The sequence below is a fragment of the Astyanax mexicanus genome, chromosome 14, assembly GCF_023375975.1.
Source record: "Astyanax mexicanus isolate ESR-SI-001 chromosome 14, AstMex3_surface, whole genome shotgun sequence".
NCBI classification, from domain to species: domain Eukaryota; kingdom Metazoa; phylum Chordata; class Actinopteri; order Characiformes; family Acestrorhamphidae; genus Astyanax; species Astyanax mexicanus.
Window position 1 is genome coordinate 32354554 of NC_064421.1, and position 26678 is coordinate 32381231.

General features: G+C 41.0%; 1 protein-coding gene across 2 annotated transcripts in view; it reads right to left on the reverse strand.

The window, feature by feature from the left end:
* The window catches only part of ryr2b (ryanodine receptor 2b (cardiac)), a 114672-nt gene that overhangs the window by 69297 nt on the left and 18697 nt on the right, over positions 1-26678 (reverse strand). Inside the window, exons 20-49 of one of the 2 annotated variants that reach the window (XM_049464218.1) lie at positions 26126-26345; positions 23451-23555; positions 22533-22636; positions 22342-22425; positions 22011-22170; positions 21497-21644; positions 19472-19683; positions 19204-19378; positions 17816-18024; positions 16172-16494; positions 15153-15267; positions 14870-15030; positions 13826-13988; positions 12703-12789; positions 12380-12606; positions 10294-11083; positions 9974-10174; positions 7976-8081; positions 7576-7719; positions 7193-7469; positions 6883-6997; positions 5846-5978; positions 5640-5743; positions 4656-4791; positions 4374-4560; positions 4165-4273; positions 3275-3395; positions 2558-2727; positions 2206-2429; positions 88-178 (exon numbers count right to left, since the gene is read on the reverse strand). In XM_049464218.1, coding sequence (XP_049320175.1) covers positions 88-178; positions 2206-2429; positions 2558-2727; positions 3275-3395; positions 4165-4273; positions 4374-4560; positions 4656-4791; positions 5640-5743; positions 5846-5978; positions 6883-6997; positions 7193-7469; positions 7576-7719; positions 7976-8081; positions 9974-10174; positions 10294-11083; positions 12380-12606; positions 12703-12789; positions 13826-13988; positions 14870-15030; positions 15153-15267; positions 16172-16494; positions 17816-18024; positions 19204-19378; positions 19472-19683; positions 21497-21644; positions 22011-22170; positions 22342-22425; positions 22533-22636; positions 23451-23555; positions 26126-26345 — 5401 coding nt within the window. Of the gene's footprint in view, positions 1-87; positions 179-2205; positions 2430-2557; positions 2728-3274; positions 3396-4164; positions 4274-4373; positions 4561-4655; positions 4792-5639; positions 5744-5845; positions 5979-6882; positions 6998-7192; positions 7470-7575; positions 7723-7975; positions 8082-9973; positions 10175-10293; positions 11084-12379; positions 12607-12702; positions 12790-13825; positions 13989-14869; positions 15031-15152; positions 15268-16171; positions 16495-17815; positions 18025-19203; positions 19379-19471; positions 19684-21496; positions 21645-22010; positions 22171-22341; positions 22426-22532; positions 22637-23450; positions 23556-26125; positions 26346-26678 lie in introns of both variants that reach the window. The other variant, XM_049464217.1, reaches the window with a different exon arrangement.

Below are 26678 nucleotides of genomic sequence, written 5' to 3' on the forward strand. Positions count from 1 at the left end.
TAAGAATCACAAGCATTGCTGGACCAAATGAAGCAAGATCAAGATCTTAAAGAAATAGTCTGGCATTTTAAAGATCTTTATAAAGACCTTAAGAGGCATCTTGGTGTTCTCTGTCAGCTGAGGAACGTCCAGCACAAGGTTCTGCAGCAGAGGCTGTACCAGGGAGGGCTTCAGTTTTCTGCAAATACATTGTTGATGAGTTTTAACTGCAACACACTGTAACACACACCTGTTGGTGTAGCATCTAGGACGAGATTTTAAAATGAAACCATATACAGCATTGTGCAGATACACCAATGAGCCAAAACATTAGACTCAAATATATGATCAAAAGTTTTTAATGTATTTTTTAAGCTCTGCAGATCCAGTGAATTGGAACAGAATCCATTGATCTTAAATGGTTTAAAAATTAACAATAAACTAACATTTATTAGGGAACAAATGAGCTAAAACTGAAAGGTGCACCAGATTAAAAAGCACACTATTAATAAACATCTATTTTCTGGTATATTCTCATACATAAGGTGCACCGGATTATAAGGCGCATTAAGCAACACTGGCTGGGTGGTGGTGAGGAGGGTACCTAATTTAAGAAAAGCAAAACTAAGCAAACAAAACTGTAATTCTTAAAAATATATATATTTTAAAGTCAAACGAGTGCTGGATGTTAATCTACAATAAGCTTAGATTTCCAGATTTCCACTAAAACTGGGTGCAGCAATATTAGGATTAGCGGCTAACCGCTAACACTAGCAACAGTGAAAAATTTTACATCAACTATAAACAGCTGCAACAACTGTAAACAAGCGTGAACAAGCAGGTCAGTTTCCTTTGCTGATACGTCCAGGTAGCTGCTACCCTAAAATAGCAATCTGCCAAAGTCAGAGCTTGACTGGCTTGTAAAAGTAATGAGAAATGGCACACTGATTGGTTTATTTCATGTTACGCCATCTTGTGTTTTGAGCTAAGCAAGGCATACTTTTCCCTTTGTTACGATAGCAAAGACACAATGACATACATGCCCTAAATCAAGCTGCACAGTGCACAGTTAATGACTCGCCTGTGGATCAATAAAACAGGGCCTTATGAGTGGTCATAATTTTTTGGCTATTTGGTGTGAAGGGTGTGATTGGACATAACCTTCACCACCTTCACAAACTCATTCTTAAATGTTTTTATACATTTATATATACAGTTTTTATTTTAACTGTTCACTTTATAATTCACTTAATAACCTTATGATCTCTGCTCTCTTTTTAACTGTCACTATGACAAGGCTTTGGAGGTTGTTTTTACTTTTTCAGGAATCAGGAAGGTCAGAGTGTTTTAATAAACAGTGAGAGCTGTGAGGAGAACGTGACCCTGAGTGGCAGAGAAGCTTCACTGCTGTTCTGCTGTTCTGGGACCAGTGTATATGAACTAGGAGACAACAAGCTATCTGAGTGAACTGTTGGGAACCTCTCCTCAGATAGCCAGCGCATGCCTGTTCTACACGCCGTAAAGTCGCACACAGGCCAGAAGATCTTTTCATCCACTCTTTTCTTCCGTTTCATCTTCTCACAGACTTTAGGACACTTAAGGACTGTCTGCTGTGTTCATGAAGCACACAGTGCTGAACAACATCATGATAAGAACTTGTTGCTTAGACAGGCTGGAGCGGATCACGTCATTAAAACTGGACAACAAGCTGTTAACTGGACTCTGCTGACGTAATCATATTGATAAGTTCTGTCCAATCAAGTCATTTGCATAAATGTATAACTGCTTGGATGAAGTCTGAGGAGTTCTTTTTTTGGCCCTCGACTGGCTTTAGTTTCTTTCTCTTTCTTTCTCTCTCTCTCTTTCTTTTTCTCTCTCTTTCTTTCTTTCTCTCTCTCTGGGTTGTAAATGTGTTGATCTATCGAGATTTTATTACACTATGTGTTTACTCGTTGATGTACTTTTACTCTTTTCTAATATATATCTATTAATTTTTGTTCCTTTTATATATATATCTGTAACGCTGAAACTATTTTTCCAGTAAACTTTAATATATTTTAAATTCTAAGCTCTGACTCATTGGTCATCATTTCATGTTCTGAGATTTCTCACATCCGAGTTTTATCTAAGTCATGCTGTGGTAAATTACCCTACAGGTGCATGTACTTTAAAATCTGCTATTGTTTATAGTTGTTTTTTTTCTGCACACCTCAGAACATCACTCACCCACAAACACAGAGCAAGCAGTCCTGGATAGAGTCCCTCTGGGCTTTAGTGAGGCCGCTGGCTTTAGAGAGGCTGTAGAGCTCCTGCAGGAGAGCATCCACTGCAGTCGTCTGTACAGGAGTGGGGTCGCACAGCAAGGACGAGTTCTTACTCAGAAACGGCAGCACAGCCACGCACACGTAGCGGTTCAGAGCCAGAGCCATGTCTGTACCACCCAAACCAGACTAAATCAAGAGAGAGAGCAAGAATCAATCAGCTAATCAATCAGCTAATCATTTAGCGTTTTCTTTACACTGACAAACCAAAGGACATCATATTTATATCATATATATATAAAAGGCAGTTTTCTCACAGTATCCATTGTAACAGCAGCTTTCAGGTCAGGAAGGAAGCCGTTCTTAAGTAAACAAAGCAGAAAGTTCTGGTCCTGGACTCCATAGACCCGGTCCAGAAACAGCACCATGGCTGCTTTATGGTCTGGACAGAAAAGCCTGGACATGTCTGGCTCCATCACAGAACCATCTGAAATAAAGGAGACCATCACATTTTGTCACAATGACTTTCCAAATAAACCACTGATAAGCCAACAACATAACATTAAAACCACCAACAACACTGTAAACATCATATGGTTTCAATGCACCCTTCTAAGAGGTGGGATATATATATACGTTAGAATATGTATATATGTGTGTCGGAAGCAGGAAAAATCGGTAAGCATAAGAGTCTGAGAATCAAGAATCAAACACAGTGAATCAAGAATCAAAATGGCAATGGTGATCTAATTGGTTCAGAGCATCTCCAAAACCTCAGGCAGGTCTTATAGGGGTGTTCCTTATGCAATCCATGGAGGCCCCACCTCACTACATACAAGTCTTAAAGTATCTGCTGATAATATCTTGGTGCCAGGTCCCACAAGACACCTTTAGAGGTCTTTTAGAGTCTATGGTTCTAAGTGTTATGTGGCATGTGGTTTCAATAAGGTGGCTGGCTATCCTCTAGTCTACGGTTCCGGATAGGGAGACATCCTATCTTCTAAATTAGGTGAGCATTAAAGTAATGTCTGTACCTGTGTCCACAAAGGGGAGGGAGAACGGGATGCTGATCACTCCCTCCAGGTCCTTCACAGGAATCAAAGACCTCAAGATCGCTCTGATACGAACAGCCTCACCCTTACCGGCTTCTATAAGCTAAAAATACAGACACGAATTATAGTTACTGCACAAAAAATTCACTTAACCTTAACATTTAACAATTAACATCAATCAACCCGTTCAACAACAATCAATCAATCAACCTATATTTTCACTCAGTGATACATTGAGGGTAGCCAAGCTTTTACAACTTAAAAGGACTGAAAAGATAAATTAAATTAAAATTAAATTTAAATATTTAATCAGGTAAGATAAAATAAGGAACTTCAAAACATAACATAAACAAACCTAACAAACAAAACATAAAATATAAGATTTAATTAAGAAGAAACAAAACAATTCAAAATAAACGCATTAGTTGACAGGCCAAAATGTAAAGCAATAAAATAAAGAGATAAATAATTTGAATAATACAATATAAACACAAATAAGGAATTGGGGACTAAAAATGAAGTAGCTAAAATAACACCAAGCTTTTAAAGAAATAAAATACCATATTTTTCACACTATAGGGTGCATTGGAATAAAAGGCGCATTATGCGACACTTGTAAGAAACGAACAGGGGTGTTGCCATATTTTTCTTCTAATTCCGAAGGTCTCACCGCTGTCAAACGAGCACTGGATTTTAATCTACACAGATTAGGGTGAGTAAAGAACTTCCGTTTATTTACAGTACACTTAGATTCCCAAATTTCTTCAGCACCAAGGCTGGAGCATTAGCATTAGCCACTAACCGCTAATGTCAACCGACAGTAATGCAAATGGGTTACCCTCTGGGCATAAGTTCTGATATCAGATACTCACATGCATTTCAGGGGCACAGCGGCCCAGCAGGTCAATGAGGGCTGAGTAGAAGGTCATTATGGCGTGCCCCATGTGGATGATGTCATCGTCCTCGTCATCCAGAGTATCCCTGAGTGTCTCAGACAAATAAAACCAACACATATCTCTTTATTAGAGAGAGAGAGGGCGAGAGATCGAAAGAGAAAGACAGAGAAAGAACTGTAACTAACAGGGTACTACTAGAGTAATACACCCTGGAAGACCCGTCTCTATTCTGGTCCTCAGAAATCCTGATGGCCTCCTCCATTGTTGCCAAGAGTCCATCTCCCCCCTCCCCTCGCAGGGCGGGTCCAAAGCACTCAGGTCGACGAATCAGGAGCCTCACCACCACATAAGCATTCTCCTCTACGCTTTCACCTGCACAATGAAAACACATCAAGGGATCAGAATTTGGCCATATTAGGCAATGAGATTCTTTTACATGTAAATTTGTACATGTAATTCCAGCTTACCATTACAGAAGACAGCAAATCGCAGGAAGTCCAAGTATCTCTCTCCTTCCACAGGATTCCAACCGATGTCTGGGTAGCCTTTGGAGACCAGTAGAGAACAACTACGCAAACCACAGCCTGCCAAATACTGCACCACCTACAGTAATACAGAGTAATAAAGAGTTCAGCCTTGCAAATACAGGTGCATGTAGAATTAAATATCGTTGAAAAGTTACTCTATTTCAGTAATTCAGTACAAAATATAGGTGTATTACACACAGAGTGATGATTTTAAACATTTATTTATTTTATTGTTGTTAATTATGGCTTACAACCAATGAAAACCCAAAAGTCAGTGTGTCAGAAAATTAGAATATTATATAAGACCAATTGGTACTTTTGGCAGTGTGGGCAGTGTGACAAGTTCTGCTGGAAAATGAAATCTGCATTTACATAAAAGTTGCCAGCAGAGGGAAGCGTGAAGTGCTGCAAGTTTTTTCTGGGAAAACACAGTGGAGCAACACCAGCAGATGACATGGAGAGCCATTTCATCTGCTGGTGTTGGTCCCGGAAAATCTTACAGCACTTCCTGCTTCCCTCTGCTGACAACATTTATGGAGATGCTGATTTCATTTTCCATTTATTTATTGGTATTAATTTATTAATCATTGACAAATATCATTGTGATATACCAGTGGTTCCCAACTCTGTCACTAAGGACCCACATTCTTGAACATTTTAGTGGTTTCTTGTTACATATTATCTGCTCTAGGACCAGTGATGAGAACAAGTGTGATATGCAATTTTTGGTATATTATAGAGGTTATTTTCAATACGATTCAACAAATTTAGCATACTTGTTATTTTCCCTTGTAACTCTGTTTAAAGGGGAGAGGTTACACTTGAAAAAGATGGGTAGGGGTGAGAGGTAGGGCCAAGGTGTGAAATGAGATTGGGCCTGTAAGTACAGTGTCCCTAATATGCATAAAAATCAGTAGCTCTGACCTTCTCCAGGTCTGCTTCTGTGAGGGACAGTGCCAGTTCATAGTTGTCCATGACTGAAGCTGCAGCTACGTCCAGGGGGGTGGAGCCTCGCATGGAGGGGGATGCTGTAGAGACAAGCTATTTGTAACAACCTTTTTTTCCCAAGTTTTACTGTGAGTGGATTGATACTTAACTAAATTACAGTAACTGAGCATGAGCTAGCATACCAAGTCCCACGCTGCTGTGGTCCAGGAGGTAGCTGAGGTGATCGAACATGGCCTTCTGGTTATGTCGGCTGATCCGGCAGAAATAGCACAGGAATCTGCAACAGTGGGCCACCATCTTTGGAAACATGATTTCCTATTCAAGAAAAGAAAGACGTTTGATATAATATTAGTGCATTAAAACATATTAAACGAAATTGCAAATTTTTAGGACGGGAAAAAAAACATCTAAACATTAAATTTAAGTTAACATACTGGGGTTTTTTTCACACTGTAAGGTGCACTTAAACTCCTTTAATTTTCTCAAAAATCATCAGTGCCCTTTACGTATGAATTTTACCAGTCAGGTTGTAAGGAGCAGTAAAGCCACTCTGCTGAAGTACAGAGTTATACAGGAGTTTCAGTTTAGCTCTGCAGCAACGAGACTCGAGATTAAAGCAGTATTAGCATTAGCCGCTAACCGTGCTTAGCACTAGTTCTTTTGTCGTCCAGAGATTAGAATTATCAGCCTGTAGCCTGCTGCTAACTCACACTAGCACTGCTGGAGCAGCATTAGCATTGCCCGTTAACCACACTAAGCGCTAGCTCTTTCACCATTCAGAGGTGAGTATATCGTACTGTAGTCTGCGTGTTTACTGTGTTAAAACAAGCTATGTGGGACAAACTGCTAGCTAATATCTCCCTGGCATACTGGAACACTCAGGGTTTCTCAGTGTAGCACTGTCAAGCGGCACTAGACGCTAACCGCGATTTGCTGCTAATGCTAATGCTGCTGCACCCAGCATATAATCCGGGGCGCCTTATGTATGAAAATAGACCAGAAAATAGACATTTATTGATAGTGCGACTTATAATCCAGTGCGCCTTATAGTGTGAAAAATACGGTTAAGTTAATAAGTTAATTGTATAACACATAATTCATTTTGAAGCATTTTTATTGATACATTCATTACATCATAATTTGTACCAGACTCAAATACTAACAGATTTGATTATTCTATGTCAAAATGTGAAAAACATTTAGGGAAATGCACATCTACCTTGGACTCTCTTGCACCAAGGACATTGACCATCACCTCCATGACAGTCTCATGCATTCCCAGAGCCCTCATCAGGTTCGGATGCTGGTAGAACACCTTGTTTTTCATGATGTCACTGCAAAAGACAGATTAGAAGCCTTTTGATTGAGGTAGCCTAGTGGATAACAGCACTGTATTATCTGTGGAAGACTGCAGTTCGATTCCCGAACTGGTGAAGCATTCCACATTGAACCAATACGTCCTTGGGCAAGACTCCTAGCTCTACATTAAACTCAGTACCCAAGTTTACATTCTGGACTCCTCCTCTTACCCAAGTCCTCGAATCATGAGTTCCTCTTCTTCTCTGCCCATTCTGGCCCTGAGCAGAGAGCGGATTCTCCCTAGCGCCTCCTGCAGGTACAGGGTGTCCTCTACAGAGCTCTGGCTGATGCAGTAGGCTTTGCGGAGTGGGGCGGCCATCTGTCCGGATAGTCCGGCGTACTGCCACTGCAGCAGACTGAAAGCAGCCCGTACCAGAGTGGGATTCTCCAGCAGCCCTTCGTGAGCCCAGCGCAGCATGGTGTCTGAGATCAGCTGCTGAAGAGAGACTGCAAAGATGGGACAGACGAGATAAGTGGGATGTCATAATGCAATGAGAATGATCCAACCAATTCATAAAGCAACACTGTCTTTTTATGATCAGAAAAAACCCACCTGACTTAGTCACAATATCCTCTTCCACAATTCCAGACATCCTCCGCTTTAGGCGAACGATTCTATCCACCAGGCCTTTCAACCTATACCTATTAGGTGGATCCACCTCATCTTTAGTGGCCTGGTCTTCATCCTCAACCTCAACTTCTGATAGGAACAAAAATATCAATTAATAACACACAATCTTAAAGCGACAGTCTTTGTGAAATTCTGTATTTTGTTCATTTTGTTCTTTTATAAAATACTGTTAAAATACAGGAAGCAATGCCAATAATTAGAATATTTTTCCCCTCCCCTCTCAGGAAAACTATTGCATTCAGTTTTAAAGAAAAACAAATATCCATATTTGATAACATATACGATAAACAAGGCTGCACAATAGCTGTGATTAGTTTGTTACCACAGTGTCTCCTCAGGTCTATGTGAAAGTCCCAGAGGAGGTCTTTGATCTCCTCAGGACATGGACACTCCTGCTGACTCTCCTGGAAATTCAGCAACATGTTCATCTGAAAGTGAAGGACAAAACCCTTCAGCAGCTGATATGACCATTTCTAATACACCATTTCTAATATGGCCAAAGGTTTGTAGGCATTGTGGATAAGTAGGGATGCTTGTCAATGTCAAAGCTATTACAAAACTACAATTTAAAAATATCTATTTACCAAGGAACATTTTTAACATCCCAGCAAACATACCAACAAAGCATTAGAGGACTTAAAGCTTCACTAGGTAGGATTGAGATTTTGTGCTCGTGGGCTCCTCCTACAGTTGTAGAGTGTAATTTCTGGCTTTCACAGACATATTTGGTCTCTTTCCAGCTTCTGCCAGAGTGTCTGTATGTTAGTTTGTAAAGAATGAACCAGTAGTCCTTGTAGAACTGTTAGAACTAAAGGTCGGAAAGCAGGTCGCAGTTCTCGCGAGCGTTGGTCGTGGCCGCCTCGGAAAACTTACAGAGTCTGGTTTGAGCTCAGAGGAGCCCGGCACAGACACGAGAGCACCGCTATTTCTCCTATTACACCTCAATGCAGTGCTTCAGTGAGTTTCAAGCTGTAATTTTACTTCTTTAAAAAGATCAAAAATCAAGGAAATCCTACCTAGTGCTGCTTTAAAGTAAATTTCTCAATGACTAATGGATCGTTTATTCAAACAATCTTGGGAACCTACTCTTTTGGTGGAAACGTGACAAGCGGTTCAAAATAGGTTTCGAACCAGAATGGTGATAGTTCCACGCTGGTGGAAAAGCGCTAGTTTAAACCCAAGCTGAGTTCTCAGGCAAAGACTGACCCAACAAAGAGTGTCAATCTATATCTGGGCCTACAGTAACACACACAGTTACACACACTTTTTAGAGCATTCATTTTTTCTGGGCGATTTCGAGTATTCATTTTACCTGATCTCCATGTTTTTGGACTGTGGAAGGAAACCGGAGTTCCCAGGGGAAAGCCACACAGACACAGGGAGGACATGGAAACTTCACCCAGACAGGGATTGAACCCAGGACCCCAGCACTAGGAGGCGGATGTGCTAACCACTAATGCTGCATTTACACTACTCCATCACATCAGTGCACATGATCACACCGGCCCCCTCCAACTGGTCGCATGTGGGCATTACAAAGGCGTGCCCTGGTTGTCCAATTAAATAGTTTTAATGAATAGGAAATAGTTTTATCCAAGCCTTATTTCCTATAAACTACAAATATAAATGTAGATTTATGAATATAAATGTTAGATTGAGCTTCATAACTCTGTCTAGTGAGCAGCATATAGGCTAACTACAGCAAACCTTTCCAATTCAATTATAAATGAATATTTTCAAAACCCACCAGAGACCCCAACAAAAACCCTGTTTTACTTCGATCGGGGTCCCTGTAAATCAGCAGGAATTTATCATAAAGGACAGAGAAGTCTGGAATTGCAATGATTAGCTTTTCTGACATGTTTCTTTATAACGCTTGAGAGTGGAACTAAAATGTTTTCATACACTGCACTGAGGACATGCAGTTGAACACCTGCTCTCTGATTGGATAGACATTAGACTAATTCATTAGCATAAAGTTGATCTGGGCTCAAATTTTCATCTCATTGTATCCCCCTGACTCGGCCCATGATGCACTGTGTGACTGCGTTTGATGGAGCCAACCTCTACAACCTGTCCTCTACAAATACTTGTATGTTTTTTTCAAGTCTCCATATACAAATACTGGTACTAGAATGAGTCATAATGAAAAGTACGTTCCTAAGGTGAAATTACACTTTTGCCAGCCAGTAAAGTTTCTGTCCTGCTAGAGCTGCCCTAGACAACAGTAAGTGTTACTGTTGTGAAATGGAAATATCTAGGAACAACAACTGCTCAACTATATAATATAGACACCCTGTACAGTTATTGGTTATCTGACCTGTTCTTGAGGTGGAGAGCGGAACTCCTTGGTCTTGCGAGCGGTGAGAGCCGCCGACATGTTGAGTGCCTCCATGACCTCGTTGTAACGGTAGCGCTGGTTATCCTGGAGATGATCCACAAGGTCATCGGAGAACGCCAACACAGCCTCAACCCTGTGCCGAACCTGACAGTCGCACAGGTACTGCAGCAGGTGACACAGCTGAGAGAGAGTAAATACGGTAACAAACAGATTACAATCACATGTTAAAATTTAATGTTGAAAGGTTAGGATTAGTATGTAAATAAGAGCAGTGAAAGAGCGCTGATTCACTGATCTACCTTTAGTTTCACTGCCTCTGGAAGCTTCATCTGTAGCTCCAGAAGAGGAACACTGACCCATCTCTCCTTGTCCTCGTCTTTTTTCTCACCATCTCTACCTTCTTCATCTCCATCCGCCCATCTTTCCATGTCGTTTTCTCCCATATAGGCAGAGGGTAAAATGAGTGAAAGCACACGTCTCAGATCGGAGCCCTGAAACACACCCATGAGGAGCAGTGTGTGGAGCAGCTGGAGGAGAGGAACGAGCAGCAGCTCTATGCTGCCCCCTATAGGATCTCTCACACTCTGCCCCACTGCGTGCACCGCCTCCTCCAGCATGGCTGTGGTAACACCCTTCAGGATGTCCAGTGGAAACCCTGGAGGACTGCCAGCCTGGATAGGGTTGCTAGAGCTGATAAAACAAGGTGAGGAGAAGTGCATTCTGGGTCGTAGCGAGGTGCTGATGTCACTTCCTGGGAGGCTGTGGCGTTTGCCGTCACTTTTAAAGAGGGCAATGCTCCGTGTGGCGTCGGTCATGGGCACGATGTACTCGTGAGTGGTGGCCTGTTGAGCACTGGCATGGGCACTGAGGTGGGCACTGGTTAAAAGGTTGTAGAAACTCTCTCGCAGGGTGCCAGGCATTCTAGGACACTGCAGGGCAAAGAGGAGCTGTGATTGGTCGATGTAGCTGCACAGGGCATGGCTTACATGTAGGTTTCCATGGGCACAGAGGGCAGAGTAGAGGTTGAGTGTGTGTTCGTGGAACTTGAGGAGGTGCTCGAGTTCGGAGAGTTCTAGAATGTCAAGACACCTGAGAGACAACCAGGGAAAGATGTGATAACCAGTATCATAATAATGAAATAAATAATAAATAAATCAATTCATTAATTAAATAGCAAATTGACGTACAGCACTGGCATAATCTAGATCATAACGCGATCCAAACCAATCTGGCTCTATTTAAAAAAGTAACTGCCCCCGCCCATTATTTAACAGTGATTAAATCTCATCAGCCACACCCAGGCCTGATTACTGCCAGACCTGTAGCATCAAGAAATCACTTACATATAACCTGTCTGACAACATGAAGAAAAAAAAGTCATTAGCATCTATCAGTCTGGAAAAGTTAACAAAGCAATTTTTAAAGCTTTGGAACTTACTGAGCACTATTATTCACAAATCGAGAAAACATGGAAAACTGGTAAACGTTCCCAAAAGCGTCCATTCTACTGAAATTACTCCAAAAGGGCATGGGCAACTCATCCAGGAGGTCTCAAAAAACTCCAGAACAACATCTAAAGACCTGCAGGCCAGATCCTCCTTAGTAAAGGTCAGTATTAATGGTTCAATAACAAGAAAGAGACTTGGTGAAAATGGTATCCATGGGAGAGTTCCCATGTCCCATGGCCCTGTGCAGCTGGGTAACAAGGCTAGGTTAAGCTACAAGTTAAGCTACAGTGATCTGGACTATGCAGTCAGTCACAATAGAGGAGCAGCTGTGTCGTATCTGATTTATATCTCAGCAGTGACCAGTGTGATATAATTTAACATCAAACATTGAAAGTTAGTCTCTATATTGAGTCAATTTCGCTAAAAATATGATTATACTGTGTGCTGAGCAAATTCTTACGTCCAAAACGAGTAACGGAAACCAATACTCATATGTAGCAGCTAGCTAGCGTTAGCTATTTATGGGTTAATTTCCAGTCTCCACTGGTTTCGCTTGACACAGGTGAGGGCAGGTCACAACTGAGATCTAGATCAGGTTGAAGATTTATACGTTTTCTGCTAAACCAAGCAGTATATTATTACTGCAATCTGTAAAGTAGTAAATCCAACCATAGGGTTTGTAATTTCGGAATTAGTTTCTGGTATAAAGCTAGCTAGCTAACTGCGTACAAAGTACACTGCTTGCCGTGGTTCAGGTTATTGAACTTGTCTTTTACTTGTTCATGTAAGTTTAGTGTTCTCTGCCTGGCAACCCGAGTGAGCTTGGCATCTGTGGAGGGGTGGGTGGGGCAGACAACTCACTCTAGTGTTTTGCACGCTCTCATTACCTACTGATTGCTCCTTTAACAAAGAGTACATATAGTTATTGTTCTCTAACCTCTCCTCCTCCGGGATATACAGGGTCATGACCTGCAGACTGTCGGTGCACTGTGCTCTCCAACCGTGGCCCTCCCCTAGTCGAGTCAGCTGCACATGTGGACTGTGGTCAGGTAATCGGGCCCATCTTGCACGGGTCAGGCGCTGCACGGACAGCCTGGGTGGACACTGAGGCACTGCATTATTCCTCTCGCTCCGGAACATCCCAGCAGACAGTGGAAGTACACCCTGATGATAAACAATGTACCAGTAATCGAATTATGTTACATTATGTTATATAACCTTTCTTTTATTGGTGGCTTTGAAACATCTGACTGTACTCACCTTGATCCGTCCAAGCTGAAACTGGAAGACATCTAAACTGGTTGCTTTGGCAAAAACAGCTGGGAACAGCTTGGTGCCTGGCTCCACCTAGTGGGAGTAAAATAGGAGTAAAATTTTATGGACTTTACATACATGTTTTAATAGGCAAATTTCTCTGTAATTTGATGGGCGTATTTTAATTGCCCGTCTCTCCTTTGATTAATTTGGGAATACGCTGCTTTGATTAAGGGCTAAAATCAAAGAGAATATAAGAAAACATAATCTATTACTGTTCTTGGGTAAGGAACCTTTTCAATTCATCAATCATGTAAAATTATATTTTGGCTAATGAAGTACTGTTTCATGTGTCATGTTAAGTAATGGAACCGTGTGTGGTGTGTAATTGGCAAATGCAAAATGCACAATGACAAAACACACTAATTCAAAAGAAATAACTACTGGTCATAATATGTGGTACAAATGTTCTTTTTCCTCATTTGGGTCTGGCACTGATTTCCTTTGGGCAGATACATTTCTTCCCACAAGTCCAACCATAAAAAAGATATTAGAGCTTAATAATATACTAGCGCATCTTTTATTGTTAATAATTATCCAAAAATCAGTTAAAAAATCAGTTAAAAAATCAAAAAATCAGTTTAAAAATCAGTATGTCAGAAAATTAGAAAATTATATAAGACCAATTGGTACTTTTGGCAGTGTGGGAGGTGCCAAATCCTGCTGGAAAATGAAATCCGCATCTCCATTAGTTGTCAGCAGAGGGAAGCATAAAGTGCTGTAAGATTTTCTGGGAAAACACTGCACTGAGTTTGGACCAAAACCAGCATTTAACATTACTCTCCAAATTATCACTGACCATCAGTAAAATTTGCATTTCATTTGAAAATGAAGGGACCAGAGTCTGGAGGAAGTTTTAAGGCCACTCTATGCCCTCTTCCAATGGCATGGAGATGAACCACTGATGGCACTTATTTCCTCCAATTCCAGCTGGTTCTTTCTCTTTTTGACATCAATTAAATTTTCTGAATAATGATTGTTTAATTTCATGAGGTAAAAAATCATGAAAGTTTTTTTTATACAGGTAAAGGCGTGTAATGATTATGAACATATGAGGAAAACAAAATACCTGGAAAAAGGTTTCCATATCTTTTCCATTAGCGGTGAAGGTAAGAAGTCCAGTCGCTGTGTCGACCAGACAGCCAATCTCCAGTCCACTGCTACTGCGACTGTGAGAGAGACTGCTGCCCTCTGCTGCTGCGCAAACCATGTAACAGCAACTGCGCCTGACACTGCGGGAGAAGCATACATTAGAATGTGGGCTCATTCATGTTTCTGCAGACATATTAACCTGTAGATTTGACAGATTTTACTATAATGGCTGAAATGAAAACCTACAGCCTTACTGGCCATCCTCACAATGTTGAAATGCTGTATCTGTATCTACTGGAGTATTATTTTTACTTCATTACTGTACCTAATAACTAAAATTCTGTATCTACTGGAGTGTTATTTTTTCCTCACTTCTGTACTTAAGTACTAAAATGCTGTATATGTATCTACTGGAGTATTATTTTTACGTCACTACAGTATATAAGTACTAACATGCTATATCTGTATCTACTGGAATATAATTTTTTACTTCAGTACTGTACTTTAGTACTAAAATTCTGTATCTATATCTACTAGAATAATATTTTTAATTCATTACTTTACTTAAGTACTAAAATACTGTATCTGTACTGTACTGGAGTATTATTTTTACTTCACTACTGTACTTTAGTACTAAAATACTGTATCTGTATCTGCTGGGGTATTATTTTTACTTCACTACTGTATATAAGTACTAAAATGCTGTATCTGTACTGTACTTGAGTATTATTTTTACTTCACTACTGTACTTTAGTACTAAAATGCTGTATCTGTATCTACTGAAGTATTATTTTCACTTCACTACTGTACTTTTACTTTCAGTACTTTAATATTACATTTTACAATAAACTACTTGCAATACTTAAGTACAAAATGTGTTGAATACTTTATTACTTCCACTTGAGCCTAAAGAACACTTCAACTTCTAGTCAAGTCACTTTTTTTGATAGAGCACTTGAACTTTTACTCAAGGGAATCTTCTACTTCATACATCTGTCCCTAATCCAGCAGGGTCACTGACCTCTCAAGGACCTTGCCCCAGTCATCTCCCAGTGTAACCATCACAGTGTGAACTTTTTCCAGGTCAAAGGGTTGCTCAGGAGGGTGGAAGGTTGAGGTAATCCAGCCAACCCAAACACAGGACGGCTCTTGGCCATTTAGGATCTTTAAAGAATAGTAGTACTGTTGACACAGCAGAGTGAAAGAGTGAGAAATGCAGCTGACAAATTAAGCAGTTTACTTCTTAACGATGACAAGAAAAGCAACAAAATCTGTGTAGTTCTGGTCTTAGTCCCATACTCTACCTTAGTGCAGCCTGTAAGTTGGTTACAGTCATCCCTCTCGATTGCCAGCACCTCCTCCAGTAACCGTGCTGAGGAGCCACTAGTGTTCAACTCTGGCTTCTTCTTCAAAAGAAACCTGCAACAAAACAAGAGAAGAAGTTCAATGTTTTTTGGTATCTAGTTGATACAAGTATTAGAGTAAAAACTTAAAAAGTTGAACATAACTTTATACACAAACATGCCAACTGTCATGGGATTAGTACCATGTCCCATGGAAGCTAAAAAGCTCCTGACCTGTAGGATAAGTATGTTGGGACTCCTGCATTAAATGTGGATATGATTTCTGTTAAGGTCGCTCATCTGTTTACATAGACATTTCTAGCCACTGTTAACTGTGGTTGATAACACTGGTGAACTCAAGGGGGGCAAGGAGGGCAACTGCCCCTTCGCTAGTTCCTCTATGCCCTAAAGTGCCCTCCATACTGGTGGAAAAAGTGCCCAACTGGCTGCGCTTTTTGTGGGAAAAAAAGTGATTAAGTGCCAGATATGGTGCCCTGTTGTCTAATAATTTATGATGATGTGGCGTCTTTGAGTGATCCAGCAAAATAAGGCACTGCAGTTATGATCTGACCATCAGCAACTGGAGTCCAAGAGAGCACAAATTCACTCATTCACTCCCTGTGTCTGTGTCTCTTTGTCTTTCTGGACTACAGGCCACAGTGGCCATGCCCAGGGGCACCATAAAAACATGCAGTTGAATGTTAGCTGAATATCAATTGAGCATCTAGGAGGCATCTATAATGGACCAACCAAATAAAGTGATACCCATTTTTTGCCACTGCACTCCAAAAAGTCCGTTATGCCCTCTATGGTGTATTCCCTGAACGCATGTCACACTGTGGATCGATAAATGTTAAATTCCAGCACAACTTCAGAAATGGAATGTAACAATCATCTGTCACCCAATATCAAGCCTCACTCTAACTCTAATGCTAATTCATGCGAATGTAAATCTGTACTGTTGCAAAATTAAAACTGACCGTTGTTTGAGTTTGGAGGGTTTCTCCTGGGTGTGGTCCTTGTGGTTGTTCAGCTCATCCCTGCTTCCTGTGTACCTGTGCACCGACTTCATCAGCACCTCAAAGTCAGAGTCCACCTCCCCTTCGTCCAGCTCTCGGGCGTGGCAGATCACGCTGCTGCTGGCAGGAACAGCGCCCTCTGCAGGTTTCGAGAACACCTGCGCACACTCTATGGGCATGCTCAGACGATAGAACTCTACTGCAGTGCTGTCTGGCGCCACCACTGACTTCTGGGAGACCCTCAGAGCTGGGGGGCAGTCTGCTGTTCCATCAGTGCGGGTCACCTGTGAGGAATATTTAAAATTCAAATGAACGTGACTGATTACTGATGTCAGATGAAGTCCATAAACCAAGACAAGTTTAAATATCAGAGATGTGCTTCTTTAGTTTAGGACATGACATGCTAAGCTAATGTTGCTAACAAACAATTTTAGTTCTTCATCTGTTTGGTTCAGAGAAACTGTTTAACTGTTTACAAATACAAAAGTCAGGTATCAAGCATATCTTTTAGCTGGTTAACTGCATCTGGAGACAGTAGTATTGGGTGGTATGACCAAAAATGTATTTCAAGATATTTTTCAAAATTCTGACAATTTCACTGTATTATTATTATTATTTATTTATTTTTATTTTTTTTTTTTTATTTTTTTTTACATGACTAGGTTATATATTGGTTTGTGACTTACTGTACTGATAAAAGTAAATGTAATATCTATCACTAAGCCTTTAAATTAAGGATTTGATTACTATTGGGTTTACTTTGTCCCACAAGCAGAATACCAATAAACCTTAAAAAGAGATATACCAACAACTTTAACAGGGCTTTCTTGATATTTTAACTAAATATGTTAATTAGTTCCACACTATAACACTTTAAATTGACCTAAAATACTTCATGTTTAAGATTCAAAATATATATTTCTCCAAAGTCACAGTTTTAATATCAATTTACAATATGTTATTCTTAGTCATTAGAGGCATTGCAGCATTAAAATCAGCCACAATTCTCTTCTTTCTCTGGTTAACAAATACATTTAATTCAGTGTGCATTTATATTAACCTTCAAGCTACAGTATAAATATATTTAAAAGGGCTATAGTTACTGCTCTGGAAGTTTATTTGAACCTCGTATACAGAGTTTTATAGAGTTTTATCTTGTGTTCTGAATTAATGACTCTGTGCTCAGGACTGACTGTGAGCTGTGGACTGACCAGCAATTTCTTTTGTCTCTTTTTTCTGAGTAAATATTTGCCATTTGCTGTTGTTTTTTATTTTACTCGGATAAAAACACTCATATTGTGAGAAACAGCCTTAGGAGCTCCTTAGATAAAGTGCTGTTCTTTTTTTTCTACAGGGAGGACAGCTTCCAGTGTGTTAGCTTTTTATGCTAACTAGATAGCGTTGCTTCTTGAGCAGTGCTGTTCTACACAGTTTTCCACAGTGCCTCTACTACTATACCACCCAGCACTAGGGGTTACTAATTAACCATGCTAAACTACTCATTTTCTGTATGTGAACTGTATGACTTCTATAGTCTGGAGATTCATCCTACATTTGGATTTGTCTAGTCCCACATGGATGAAGTGACAATGGTGCTTGAATAACCTGTATGGAAGTGTGGTCCTCCAGTATAGAAACAAACATGGGTTCCTTCCAGCTCATCCACAGAGGAAGGTCTCTACTCATGTTGAGGCCGAAAGGCTGGTACCCTTCCTGGAGCCCACAAACACTGAAGTATTTCAGCGAGTCAAACTGCCGGCCTAAATTCAGACGTCCCACTTGGTTCACACCCAAACTACACACAGGGAGGAAACCTTGGGAGCAAAGGATCAAACATGTTAATAAACTATAAACATACAACCATAAAAATTGCACTTTTAGATCTTAAGAAGGTTCTAAGTAGAGCCTCACAATGCTGGAACAGGAAATGCAAGCAAGAGACACATTTTTGAGCAGGCACTTTAGGCTATGTTCACATTGCTCAAATCAGATTTTTGGTGAGATCGGATTTGGCTATCTTGACCGTTCACATTCACAAATGTAAGTGACCTGTATCTGTGTGTCTCTGAAACACCTCACATGCGCACATTGATACGTGTATTAACATCACGTTCTTCACCACCAACAAAAAACCTCATATTTGAGAGACGACTCGTAGCTTTATAAAGGTGAAATGGATGCGTTAGCAGCTCATATGTGGAGCATCTTTTGATCGATTGAAGCGTAAAGAGCTGGTCTTAAGTACATGTTCAGGTCGAAGAGGAGAAAAAAGGCTAGGTGGTTTGCTTTTGCTGTTTTTACAGTTATAGCTGCAGAGTTGCACCAAGAGATGTGTGGGTACGAAAGAGAAACACGTAGCGCTTGTGTAAAAGCAAAAAGACGCATGAATTTAGATTTGACCGTTCACATTCATGTCACATGTCCACGGCTCTGACACGTTCTCACAGCCATGAAAAATTCTGATCTGAGCCACATTGAGCAAAAAAATCAGATTTGATTCACTTCAACCTGGTAGTGTGAACTTAGCCTTTATTAAAAACAACAATTTAATTGAAATTAAACTGAAAGGTTTAAGACCATAACTGAAATAATACTAGGAAACACCCTTAAAACAGAAATCAAAGTGTCAAAAAAGGACAAAGTAAAAGGTCTCATTTTTAGCATTATGAATCTCTACTTAGAACCTTCTTAGGCTCCAATAGTGCTAAATGCAAAATGAACTCCAAAATGAACTCCAAAATGAACTCCAAAATGAACTCCAAAAATTAAAATAAATGCAACACAATTGTATGTAACATTTTGCAGATTTCATAGACCCATATTTTATTCACAATAGAACATAGCACACGTATCAGAGACATTGTACCTTCTCATTAAAAACAATAACTAAATTTAAACTTGATGGCAGCAAAACATCTAAAAAGGAGGCTGCTATTACTTTTCACACTGTGTCAAATTGCTTGAATTAGTACGTATTTAAGAAAAAAACTCACCACCAGATACACTGAAGTCTTTTGCAGCGATCTCAGAGCCACTGCTGTTCAGCTGAAGCTCTCCATTTAGAGTGACCATCATGGTCTTCTGAGATAAATCCAACAAACAGCCAATCACATCCCCCTCCTGCCAGGGACGACCTAGTCTCACGGCACTGCCATGCCACCACTGACCCTTCAGAGAGTGAGAGAAACAGATTGACTGAGTGACTGAAGAAACGGATCTCAGCATACTGTAAACTTGCCCTGGCATGGTCTACTATATTACCTTACAGCCATCAAACACAAAGGCCTGGTCATCTGAGCCCAGCTCCACATCCGGTTTACTGCCAGGCTGTGCCCAGCCCACACTCATCTCTCCATCAGTGACCACCTCAAACTCAAAATACCACTTCCCATCCCAGACAGCAAAGGAGTGTTCCACACGGAAGATCCGAAACGTCTCCTCACCTGCAGTTTTCACTTCAGGGCCTGTAAGAGCTGCAGTGAGAAAATGATAGTAATTGGTGATGCTTTCACTGCATTATGGATTATTGTGAGCATATATTTAAATACTATTCAGCATTCTAGCACTCAAAGTCATGCTAGAGCATTTGGAAATATTTCTAAATATATAAGAGGGTGTTTACCAGGTTCATGGTAGACTGGTTATTTACTTTTAGAAGTTCAGAGAAGTTTAGGGAGATTATCAGTTTAACGTTTAGGTTTCTCCTTTTTACCTATACCCATTTAGTTTCATGTTTGATGCTGAGAGATTCAGAATTCTTATCTTCCTTATAATTTATCAAAATGGATGCACTTGCAATAATGGAAAACAAACAAACTGAAACATCAACCTGTCCTTTATATTTGCCTATATCTTTACTACAATTCACTTTTATTTGACTAAAAATTATTCTATATGATTAAATTTGACAAAGATTGAGACACAGTGTGCGGAGATGCACTTTAGGGACCGTAGAAGAAATAACGGACGAAATGAGTAATGAATAAATCTGTTTATCTTCCTTAAAATGTGACATGATCACATGATGTCAACAATACAGTTGTACAATACAAAAAAATAAATGTACACATATATTTTTGTTTGACATGACCAGGTCACATTTTGCAAAATTAAATACATTTATTCATTACTCATTTTGTCCAGTATTTTGCCTACGGTCCCTAAAGTCAGCAGAGTTTAATCACAACCCTCTTAACCCCTTTTTCTTTCGCTGCTTGCTGTTCTTTCTCTCTCTCTCTCTCTCTCTTTCTTTCGCATGTATTGATTATTATTATGCCCTGTTCTTACCGTTGTGTCCTGGTGCTACCCAGTCTGGCTCTCTAATATACACAGCTGCCCGCTGTGATGCTTTCCTGCTTTATTGCTGCCACTGTACTTAAACTGCATGAACTTTAACATTGTGTCCAGCAACTACTCACATTCTCATAATGTATAACCTGTTCAGCTCTCCACTATCTGTCAGAATGGGTTCATGTTATTGAGTCTTGGTTTCTCCCAAGTTTTTCCCTCTCAGTCTGAGGAAGTTTTTCCTTGTCACTTTTGGCACTTCCACCATTTTACGAGGCAAATTACCTAACCCACTCATTAGGACTTCCCATCACTAGTAATGCCCCAATACACCAGAAGGTGGAAAACTAGAACATGCCTCCTCCGACACATGAAGTCAGCCATTGCCTCTTTTCCAGCTGTTGCTGATGTAGCATTGCCGAGTAGCATCATAGCGCTAACGCTCGGAGGAAAGCGCAGCTTCTCGGTTCCGATACATCAGCTCACAGACGCCTTGTGCTGATCTACATCACTCTTAGGAGTGATGTGGGGAGAGAGCGCCGTCTTCCCACTCAGGGAAAGCAAAGCCAATTGTGCCCTCTTAAGGCTCCAGCAGCTTATGGTAAGCAATTTCCCAATCATAGTGCAAGCATGTAGCCCACTGGACCATATGAAGCTCCTCCACCTTTGTGCTTATTTAAAAGAGTTCAACTCAATAAAGTGCAACTCTGTGGGGAAGCTGAAATTTCTGTAAAGATGGTGGAAATTGAAAAGTTCTAGTCACATACTAAGTGGGCCATCCCCCTCGCAACCCCCCAGAGATGTTGTCAGGACCCCCTTGGAGGTTGCAACCCCAATGTAAGAACCCCTGTCATAGACTCTAAACAAGAAGTTCCTTTTAGAACTAAAAATGAGTCTCTGACTCACAACAATAGTAAAACCTTTTTGGCATTATATGAAGCACAGTGTTCTGTGGGTTTCATAGGCTGAAGATCATGTAGGCAAATGTAATGTACTCACCTTGCTGGTGTTCTGTTGACTCTACAGCGTATCCAAGTCCAAGCAGAGTCCCCAAGGCATCCCTCGCTGCCTCTCTACTGCAGCACTTAATTCTCTCCTCTAGCAGAGAAAACGGCACCAGCTGGGGACTCCTTTTACCCTTAACATCCTGAACAGAGAGAGTTTACATCATTAATAAAAACACACATCAATTCCATCACCTACCTATCATGTCTCTATGACTTCAAGATTGAGACTTTTAGAAGACCTTTTCCCAATGGTCCCAAATATCTAGTTGCAAGATACCCAGACTATAGGTAACACTATTAAAGCCTCTTCAAATCTAGAGATGCACCAAAAAAAATATTTTTTCTGAAACCACAAAAGAAAATTTTTTTTGATTATTTTAAATAGTTAAAATAATCAAAGTTTCTCTTTGATTATGGTCTAAAGTGCTGCCTTGAGATATTGTCCAAGGGGTATCCCTATCTTATGCCTAATGATTGCAGGATAAAACGATTAATTATTTAATCACCAGTTGTGTTGCGTAGCTCCAACCCTGTCTGATGCGCTCTCTGGCCCACAGGTTGTGCTCGTTCTCAGTCAGCGCCTCCACCAAAGCCTCCTGGCCAGCGGACAGGGATATTCCAGACTGATCTACTGGAGCAGGTCTGTAGCCGTTGCACAACTCATACCTGCAAATATCAAACCATTGAAAAGTATCACCTGATAAAGACATTTTGGCATTAATCTGCAACTAGCTATTGCTTCAGATGGGTTGAGTCATAAAAGCTCTACCCGGTTTCCCCATGATGGATACGATAGATTCTTGTGAATGAATATGAACAGAAAAAAAAATCACATACTTGTTTGAGAGCCTGACGTATTTCACATTCTCCTCAGCGTGGTCCTCAGACAGCCCGATATGGGCACCAAGGGCCAAGAGGGTCCTTCAGAAGCACAGTGGGTTAAGAGACCAAAAAACATGTTCAATAAGCAGCAAAAAGGATAAAATCTGATTGGTGAAAAAGGATTATGACTGAAAGGAAGAGAGAACCTGATGGTGTTTTCAGCGGCCTGCAGGTTGCTCTGCCTCTCTTGTTCTGGAAGTTTGGAAAACTCAGCAAGTCCAGGGTGAACCTTTTTACTGTCATCTCTGACCTGAAACATGAATAACATGAAGACTTTCTAAATTCTACATTTCACAAGAACAAATGTAAGAAAGTTCTTAGGATGAAATTGGTAAAGGAGGTCTATTGTTCTGACAGAATCCAGTAATAACATGACAAAAAACAAGTAAGCAGGCAACCCATTTCAAAATACTACAGGGGTTGGACAATAAAACTAAAACACCTGGTTTTAGACCACAATAATTTGTTGTCCCGACAGACAGTTTTGGTGGAAACAGGAGAGTTGAGGTGCACATTGAATTCTGTCGTGATTTGGGCAGCCGTGGTTTTATGTTTTTTGGACACAATCCGGTTTAGCACCCGAACATCCCTTTCAAACAACTTCCTCTTGCGTCCACAGTTAATCCTGTTGGATGTGGTTGGTCCTTCTTGGTGGTATGATGACATTACCCTGGATACCGTGGCTCTTGATACATCACAAAGACTTGCTGTCTTGGTCACAGATGCAGCAGCAAGACGTGCAGCAACAATTTGTCCTCTTTTGAACTCTGGTATGTCACCCATAATGTTGTGTGCATTGCAATATTTTAAGCAAAACTTACCCTGATAATTAAACCTTCACACTCTGCTCTTACTGGTGCAATGTGCAATTAATGAAGATCGGCCACCAGGCTGCTCCAATTTAGCCATTAAAACAGTTTCATTGTCTAACCCCTGTATGTCATATAATGACTATGCTGTAGGTTAATAAATTATGGTGATTAATTCAGTGCTACTACACAGTGCTCCTGCCAGGGACTGAGCTAACAGATCCCGAATCTAGCAGCTCAGAAGCTTCAACTTACTGGTCCATGGGTCCATCCCTGCTCGATCTTGTCCAGGAGCCAGAGCTCATGAAGGTTTTCAGCAAGACGCTCTCTGATCAGCTCCAGCTGGGGAGGTAACACCAACTGCAGAAGACATATAGATAAATGTACAGGCTGCAGAAGGTAAACACACTTAATATAAGTCAATAATAGTAATGACAACAACAATATTTAGGGATGTCCCAATCACATTTTTGGCTTCCGAGTCCGAATCATTAGATTTAAAGTATCTGCCGATACCAAATGTCCAAGGAGTCAAAGAGTACATAGAAACTGAAAAACAAAGGAATACCTAACCTGACTGACAACAGGACGTATAAGAACCGACAAGTGACACTGAAACAAAGAGACTATTTATACACACAAAGAAGGGGACACACCTGGGAATGAGGGGGCGCAGCTACAGTTGAACATAGGTGAGCAGGGGCACGGGAGGAACACACAGGGCCAAGTGCAGGGGAAAAGTAAACAAATAGTAGGGCAGAACAACACAGATACAGACAGGTAAGACACAGAACAGGACGTGAATATAACTCCTGGGGCGGGTAAAAGAAGAGAGGGGCCAGGAAGGACAACTGGGCGAGAGATGGGACAAATGACTGGACAAAAGACTGGACAGGAGACTGGAATAATGGCTGGACAGAACTGGACAGGGGAACAGGGACAAAAACATTGACAGGGCGGAAACAAAAACAGGGACAGGAACAAAGACACAACTAGAAATGTGCACAGGAACGCAGACAGAAACAGGAACAAAGACTGACAAAGGACACAGGTACAAACATGGCTAAGTGCCCAGGACTGGCAAAAGTCAGAGGTAATGTCTGTTAGGCTAGTTGAGAAGGTCTCTTGGCTGGCCTAGGAGCAAGGATTGTGGAAACCGCAAACACTGAAGAGAGGACAGCCGGAGGCGTGGCTGCCGGTACAGGAGCGGCAGGTGTAGCTGAACCAGCAGGTGCTGCAGCCGGAGTGACATCAAGGAACGCGAGAACCCTGAACACTGAAGAAAGGACGGCCGCCAGTGGGTGTAGCTGGAGCCGGACCGATGTCAGAAGCCACGGGAGCCGTAAGCCCTGGAGAGAGGGTGGCTGGAGCCGTGGCCGCCGGTACAGGAGGGGCGGGTGTAGCTAGAGGCGTGGGCATGGGAGCAGGCGGCCCTCTTCGCCTCCACCAGCCATGTTTAACAGAGGCCTCCCGAAAGACGCACCCTGTCATCTGCTGGATGACCAACCTAGACCCAAACAGCGAGCCATTTGCTGCATCCATAGTTCGGTCGGTTCTTTTGTCAGGGAGGAGCAAGGTAAACACGGAGAGCAGACGCAATTGCAAGTATTTATTAAAAAAAACACAAGAAAACAAAACAAACAAACAATAAACTACAGAAAGAAGGAGTCCCGGAGTACATAGAGACTAAGAAACATGTTACCTGACTGATGATAAGACTTACAAGTACCGACATGAAACACTGGAACAAAGGGACTATATATATATGCAGTGATGTCAGTTACTCTAATCTGACCCTTTTTTTCAGTAACGAGTAATCTAACGCGTTACTATTTCCAATCCAGTAATCAGATTAAAGTTACTTATTTAAGTCACTGTGCGTTACTCTCTCTCTCTCTCTCCACCTCATCTCCTCCACAAACACACACACACACACACACCGCTCTTCCCCAATCACACGCGTCTCGCTTTCTCCCCTGTCTCTCTCTCTCGCGCTCGGCGTGTCTTTAGTTTCCGCCCGTTTTCGTTTTCCGCCAGTTCTCGGGTTTCACCAGTATCTCTTTATAAAGGCGTTTTTTTGCAGCCGCGTCCCAATTCACTAGCCAGGGCAGTAAGATTTTACACCACACGTGATTGGAAGTTCGCTGTGGCGCAGAGCGCACATACCGTAAAGACAAGAAACGTTCCGGTGCTTTTAATGAACACTGTCAGAATTAAATCCTTCTCAGTAGTTGGGTCCGGTATGGGTCCGTATTGGACAACGTCTGGGTCCGGACCCGGACCGCAGTCCGCCTATATGTGATCCCTGGTCTAGACCATATACACGGTTCTGTTTTATAAAACCACTCCTTGCTGCCCTGCAGAGAACAACAGGTTAAATGTTCAGTTTTACAGTGTTAAATATGTCAGGTCAAGAAAGACTTTGTTTATTTTATATTTTTTTATAAAAACAAGTTTTTATGTTTAGTAAAATCAAGAAAGACCATATTTTATTTTTTATAAAAAAAAATATTTATGTTAAGTAAATTTTTTTATTTTTATAAAAAAAAAACTTATTTTTTTAGGAAATAGTTCAACTTAATAGAGATAAATTGTTGCTGTTAAAAATGCATTTTCCAATAAAGGGAGTATTGGCAAAACTGGTTATAATGTTTATGTTAAGGCGGCGGGAGGTGGTGTCTGCAGCTGCTGAAAGTAACTAATAAAGTAACTTGTAAAGTAACTTAGTTACTTTTAAAATCAAGTAATCCATAAAGTAACTAAGTTACTTTTTAAAGGAGTAATCAGTAATCAGTAATCGGATTACTTTTTCAAAGTAACTATACCATCACTGTATATATGTACATGAAAGGGGATAGGAAACAGGAAACACCTGATGATCAGACATCTCTAACAATATTACATGTAAACAGTTGCTGTGTTTGCTTTACCTGACTGGTGTCCACTGGTGTTGGGGTAAAGATCACTGGGCCGAGTGGCACTGTAGGGCCTAAGAGGTCACACTGGCCACTGCCTTGAAATCGAGTGAACTCTTCACACAGCTCCAATCTACAGCGCCCCCCGGGGAGCAAGGCTTCAGCGCATGGTGAGAATCCACTAGGGGGCAGAAACTTAAACTCTCCCTGCTTTCCTCCGAAGAGCAGACGCACCCTGTAAAAACATGCATCAAAGAATTAAGCAAATGCAAGCAAGGCCTAGGATTCCATTACAGTACAGCAGCCTCATATTATAGCCAATTACCCAACCATCATTAATTTTAGCTCCCCCTATCACTAGCAATGCCCCCAACACCAGCAGAGTAAAGACTAGTACACGTCTTGTACTCTCTCTGACTTGCTGAAGGCAAGCAGCATTTTCCAGGGCTCAATCCAGCAATTGTCAGATCATGGAGACAGAACATTTATCTACTGGACCACTCAGAGCCCCAGAGAGACATTTTTCAACCATTAAAATTGCAATGGTCTTCAAGACCCAGGAAAAGGA